Consider the following 6,324-nt stretch of genomic DNA (forward strand, 5'->3'; position numbering starts at 1 on the left):
AGACTAATATAAGATACCAAGTTGGTTTTTTAATTAAAAAAAACACATAATTACAGAACACAAGTGCAATTAAAACTAAATATATTAGTGAATACATGTAATAAAAGTTTGGACTCTAGTAGCTAAAATGATCTTTGAACGATGAAATTACACTGAAATGCAATAGTTACATTATTTTGGAGGGTAGAATTATTTTCACTGACCAGAACACATTGCTTGTTTTGGTCTCCAAAATTCTCTTCATCCACCTGTACATTCTAGAATGGAGATTTCCTTATCTACAAGCAATCTTGATGATTAAGAGAGTTATTTCCACATAGGTCTTATTAACCCTTCCTCTCCAGTGCTGAAAAACCAGAAGACATATAAAGCAGACATTTTAAACAAACACTTGGAAGAGAAGATGAGCTTTGTTAGTTAATAGCAATTGTTAACCCTCAAAGTAAACAGGAAATAGTGCCTCTTAGCAAACTGCAGGGTCCAAACCAAATACTAACAGGCCTTAGGAAATTCAAGGTACTTTTTCTCCTTCACTGACAGGAATAACCACATTGGTCATGGCACACAAAGATTTTGGCACAACGTGAAGCTTCTCGCTTTTGAGGAAAAAAAATGGATACAACTTTTTATCTCGTAACAGGTAATGCCTTTCACTACAATATATTGATAATTTAACAGCCTTTTTGTTCCTAATCTGTGAGAAACAATTCTAGCTGCAGCTGAATGGTAAATCAAGGCAAATAAAGGAGAAAGCAGTTTTAGGAGCTGGTTTTATCTGTAAAGAATTCTGTCTACATTACCCCTCCCCTTCTTTTTAAAATTTCAAGACAAAGGGCGTTGATTTAAATGGAGGTAAACTCAGAAAATTCCTAGAAAGCGTGTAGAGTTGACACATGGTTTCAGGGTTAGTGCCTGCCCAATCAGAGTAAGAGGAATTTAGGAGGATTTATTCCTCAATTAGATGGCAAGTAACAGGCCTGAGAACTCACTTGTTTCAAAGCTAGGGCAGATGGTGTAGTTTCTACAAGCCATAGGGCCCTTCCAATCTTAGGCTTTGGGCATAATAATGACAAAAGTCAAGATTTAGGGTTCAGTTCCAGCTGATTTTATTTCCTTCTCAAAAAAAGTTATTTACAGAAGGTATATATCAACAATCTGACAGGCAGTGAACTTGACATGATTAGCTGGCATGATTTTTTTCTTTTTCTTTTTTCCCCCAAACATTGTTTTTTTGTGGCCTTGAATTTTCAGACAAATATTCTACACGGCATATTGCACAGGATGGATGGCAAAAAAAAGTTTAAAAACAAAAACCCTTAACGGAACTGCCTTAAAAGGCAGACGTCCTAGTGCCTGTCATGTTATATTAAACATACATACACACAATCTTTTTGCTTTATTATAATACAGACTTAAATGTACAAAGATGTTTTCCACTTTTTTCAATCTTTAAACACAACAGCTATAAACCTGAACACATATGCTATCATCATGCCATAAGACTAAAACAATTATATTTAGCGACAAGTAGAAAGGATTAAATAGTCAAATACAAGAATGAAAAACGCAGTACATAGTGTCGCGAACTCAAATCGGCATTTAGATAGATCCAGTGGTTTAAACGGCACGTTTTTGTTTATAAAAAAAGTGCAAAAAAGATGTGGTTTACAAGTTAAAGCTACAGGATCCCTTTTTGCTGTAAATGCACCAGTTTTAAAGCCTCTACATAAAACAGTATTTTGTTTAAAAAACTCGTTTTTCTTAAAAGCATACAGTGTTTGGCTAATTCTCCTCCCCTTTTTATAGGGCTGAGGTCGAACGATGGACACTGGTGGCAGGTTAAGGGATACTGTCACTTTAAGAAGCCTGCAGATTGAAGTGTAAACATGGAGAAATTAGGGGCTGATTTTCAAAAACTGTGTGAGATATTAACCAGCCGCCTTATTATAAAATCAGGAAATCCAAACAGCGATTTACACCGATTAACACCCCCTTTATATATTTTTTACAAAAATACACTGAGAAAATAATCAAACGTTTTCATCTCTCTTGTCTTTTTTTGTTTTTTAAAAGTGTCAAAAGTCTACATTTAAATATAAAAAATTAAAAGTTAAAACTCTAGCCCTTCAGTGAAGGAGACGTAAAATGGCGTGGGTAACAACAACTACCAAAAAAAAGAAAAAAGAAACGAAAGAAAAAAGAAAGTCAGGAAGAAAGAAATAAGGAAGTAAATAGAAAGAAAGCAAAGCAAAAGAAAGCAAAAAAAAGGGGACAAAGTAAGAAAAAAAACGTTTGGCCAGTATAAATACGTCCACATATAAAATGGCATCTGATTACATTTACAAGGAAAAAAAAAAAACGAGGATGGAGCATCGGTGAGGGAAAAAAACACTTCTCATTTACACCTATAAGGAATAAACACATACACACTGAGAAAAAATTTGGTCCTGAATTGGTTTTTCTTAAAGTCCAGCACAGATTTGAGTTGCGTTTGAATCCTTTAAAGAGTTAAGAATGAAAAAAAGCTGGTGATAATTTCTGTCGTAGGAATCAAACATAGCGCCATCTATCTGCTTTTTATATTATCCTACACTATTTTAAAAACTGCTCAACAGTCTTAATACAGAAATCTTTAAAAGATAGACAGGATAACATGCTATATTAACCCCACCAGTGAAATAATCCAACACCATCACGATTCCGATTAAGAGAAGCAAAAAACCTTTTTTTCCCCCCCGACACCACTCGCCCTCCACTGCCCCGGGTACCACATCAAACAGTCTCCTCTCCTCCGCGCCTGCAGGGCCGTGAAGTCTCACCTCACCGGTTTCAGAGATGCAGGAGGCGGAGGCCCAGGAGACGCCGCCACCTTCTCCCGAACGTGCAAATCCATTTCAGTTTTATTACTCGCCCCCCTTCCAGTTCGTGGCCTTCTCCTCCCCGCCCCTCGTCCTGGCTGCTGTGGCTTTCCAACTAGGTTCTCGGGTCATTTCCGAGCGCCGGTCACTCAACGTCTCCTCCTCTGGCTGCAGGGGCAGAAAAAAAGAAAAGAAAAGAAAAGAAAAAAGGGGGGGGGGGGGAGGAAAAAAAAGCCCTCCAAAAACAAAACGGGAATTCGCCAGCGTGGAGTCTCTCAGTCCCGGCGCTGAGGCCCTTGCGACTCCCCTCTCCCCGCAATACCTGCAGTCGGTCAAATTCGACGCCCCGGAGCCTTCGGTCTTCTTGGGGGGTGGGGGGGCGGAGATTGAGGACGGGGATGCTGAGAACAAAACCCCTCCGGGGGCATGCCGGAGTCCCCCTCCCCTCCGGATCAAAAAAACAAAAAACCAAGTAAAGTAGCCCCAAAACACCGAAGGAGCGATGAGAGAGGAATAGACGATTCCTTCAGTCGCTAGAAAACTACCAACTCGGCTTCTGGCCGGGGGTGCAGACAAGTCCGGAAGCTCCTTGGAAGGGCTGGTGGTGGTGGTGGTGGGGGGTCTCTTCCAGCAAAGGGGAGGAAACTCGAAGTCGCTTTTTTCGCCATCAACAACACCACCAAGAACAATAAAAGGTCGCCCCTGTCTACCTCCGCCTCCGCCGCGTCCCTCCGGCCGGCGAGATGGGGGTTGGGAGCGCGGGTCCCCAGACGCCGTGGCGTTTCTCTCCGACCACCCGGACGCGGCCGAGGCCGGCCCTGCTCACTTTTTTTTTTCTCCTTTTCCTTTTATTTTTTTTAAACCCCCTCTTGTTTTCCCTTTTCTCTTGCAACTCTTTACTCTGTTCGCTTTTTTTTTTTCCTTTTTCATTTTCCTCTCTGGTCCTCCCCCCACCCCACCACCCGCCCCGTCCCTCTCTCTCCCAGCCGCGCGCCCTTCAGTAGGTGAAGACCAGGTTGGAGATGCTGGACTCCAGCCAGTCTCCCGAGATCATCTCGCTCACCTCGGGCGTGCAGTAGTCCGGGAACTCGAAGTGCGAGCCGGAGCCGGGTTCGAAGTTAAAATCCAGATCCCGGTCCAGCGCCGACGACGAGCTGAAGCTGCCCAGGGACATGCTCTCAAAGTTTGAGCTGGGGTTCAGGTCGAGCAGGTCGTCTTCGAACTCGTCGTCGGACGACGAGCCCGAGGACGAGGAGGAGGACGACGACGACGAGGAGGAGGATGAGGCCGACGAGGACGCGTGCGAGGGCGCGCTGGACGGGGCGGGCGAGGCGGCGCGCAGGCTGGCGTAGCTACGGTGGTCGGCGGGCGAGCGGCCGGCGGCCGGCGACGAGGCGGCGCTGCTGCGGCCGCTCAGGCTCGGCCCGTCGGGCGAGCAACCGGCGCCCCCTTCCTCGTACAGGCCCAGGGGGTCGCTGGGGTCGGCGCCCGCGCCCACGCCGCCGACGGGCGAGGACGACGCGCCCAGGCCGCCGAACAGGTAGACGCGCTTCACCTTCTTCTCCGCCAGGTGTTTGCCCGGGGCCGCCAGGCCGGCAGAGGCAGAGGCCGCCGCGGAGGCCGAGGCCGAGGCGCTGGGAGTCCGCGCCTTGTACAGCGAGTGGTGGTCGGCGGCCGCGGCGGCGGCGCCCAGGGGCAACAGGGCGGCGGCCCCCGCCTGCTCGGCGGCGAACGAGGACGACGACGACGAGGAGGAGGAGGAGGCGGCGGCCGCCGCCTTGCCGCCGCCCGCCAGGATGAGCTTGGCGTGGGGCTTGCCGACCCCGCCGCCCGCCACTTTGGAGCCGCAGCTCTTTTTCTGAGCGGGTTTGGAGTTGGCGCCGCCGCCGCTCGCGCCGCCGCCGCCTCCTCCCCCTGCGTGGCTGCCCCCGCCGCCGCCGCCCCCGTGGCCGCTGCCACCGACCTTGTCGCCCTTCTCCCCGGGCTTGGAGGCGGCGGCGGCCGCGGAGCCCGAGTTGGCGTTGCCGGACTTCACCTTCTTCCTGGGCCGGTATTTGTAGTCGGGGTAGTCAGCCATGTGCTTGAGGCGCAGCCGCTCCGCCTCCCGAATGAAAGGGATCTTGTCGCTGTCTTTGAGCAGCTTCCAGCGTTTGCCCAGCCGCTTGGAGATCTCGGCGTTGTGCATGTCGGGTGACTGCTCCATGATCTTGCGCCGCTCGATCTGCGACCACACCATAAAGGCGTTCATGGGCCGCTTGATGTGCCCACTCGGCGTCTTGCACCAGCTCGGGTCGTCGGCCTTGCCGCCCGTGGAGGCGGTGGAGCCGGGCGTGGGGGAGGAGGCGATGCCCAGCTCGAGGCCGGCGCCCGAGTCCGAGCTCTCGCCGGCGAGCAGCGCTTCCGTGTTCTCGGCGTTGTTGGTTTGCTGCACCATGGCCCCGGCTCGGCGGGCGCCCACGCGCGCTCACACCCTCGCGGCGGCCGCGGCGCGATCGCCGGGCCCTCCTGGCTCCCGGGACCAAGCGCACGCCGAGCGGTGGTACGTGCGCGGCGGTCGAGCGGGCGGCTCAACTCCTGGTCGGGGCGGAGGTGGGCGAAGAGAGAAAAGTCTCTAAAAAGATGCGAGGCGGGAGCACTCCGCCTCCTGCAGAGGAGTTATAGTTCCCAGGCTGGAGAATCTCCCTCTCTCTCGCTCTTCTCTCTCACCGCGCCGCAGTTTGCGCTGTCTTTCGGCTCTGCGTCCTGGAGACGGTGCTAAAGTGGAGAGGAGTTTCTCGAATGCTGGTTGCTGAAGCTTCCAATGCAAGTTTCTCGCCGCCTCCCAGGCAAGTCTTTTTTTTTTTTTTTTCCTTCCCCTGAAGCAGTTGATTCCAGTTCGCGAGCGCTCTCAGAAGCTCAGGAAAGCGACATAGTCTCTATCAGTTAGTCCCTCTCTTACAATGCAGAGCAGAAAAGGCTCTGGCTCCAGGACTCTCTGTGGGCGGAATCGGCACTAAGGAGTTTGTGCAATTATTTTGTTGCAAGGTAGGACGCCAGAAAGCCTTCATGCAACAGACTGGCATGAATAAATGTATGTTTCCCCCTCCCTCCTGCAAGAAGGGAGCTGCTAATGGCAGAGTTCCTCCAGTGCAGACTCTTAAAGAGCGTGCAAGAACTAGAGACCCGGAGCGAAACAGGCCTCTTCCTCTCACACACGGTTTCCCTTGCTGCAGCTTAGAGCGGACCCCAATTCCGCCTCGCGCCTCTTTATCCTTTCCCAGTCTTGGCCGCGGCCAATCAGCCGCTGTAACCAACGCTTCCTCGTGCCAAGCCCCTCCCCCGAGCTTCCCATTGGCTTGGAACCCGATGCAATAATAATCTCCGCGTGCAATGAGAAGCTCCAAATCTGACCTCATTCCAATTTACAGAGCAAACTTTTTAAAAGGGCTAGAAGTACAGCTGAGATTTCTGCTGCCTCTTTTTTCCT

General features: G+C 50.4%; 1 protein-coding gene across 1 annotated transcript; it reads right to left on the bottom strand.

The window, feature by feature from the left end:
- Positions 1-1,082: 1,082 nt before the first annotated feature.
- Positions 1,083-6,122, bottom strand: SOX4 (SRY-box transcription factor 4). Its single transcript, XM_069562790.1, has one exon. It carries the CDS (start codon positions 5,290-5,292, stop codon positions 3,856-3,858), a length of 1,437 nt encoding a protein of 478 aa, XP_069418891.1. The 5' UTR covers positions 5,293-6,122; the 3' UTR covers positions 1,083-3,855.
- Between the last annotated feature and the right edge of the window lie 202 nt (positions 6,123-6,324).

Source organism: Ovis canadensis, chromosome 20 (assembly GCF_042477335.2).
Source record: "Ovis canadensis isolate MfBH-ARS-UI-01 breed Bighorn chromosome 20, ARS-UI_OviCan_v2, whole genome shotgun sequence".
Classification (NCBI taxonomy): domain Eukaryota; kingdom Metazoa; phylum Chordata; class Mammalia; order Artiodactyla; family Bovidae; genus Ovis; species Ovis canadensis.

Bases quoted from the DNA above. Each gene is read 5' to 3' on its own strand.
- SOX4 (XM_069562790.1), bottom strand. From the start codon at position 5,292: ATGGTGCAGCAAACCAACAACGCCGAGAACACGGAAGCGCTGCTCGCC.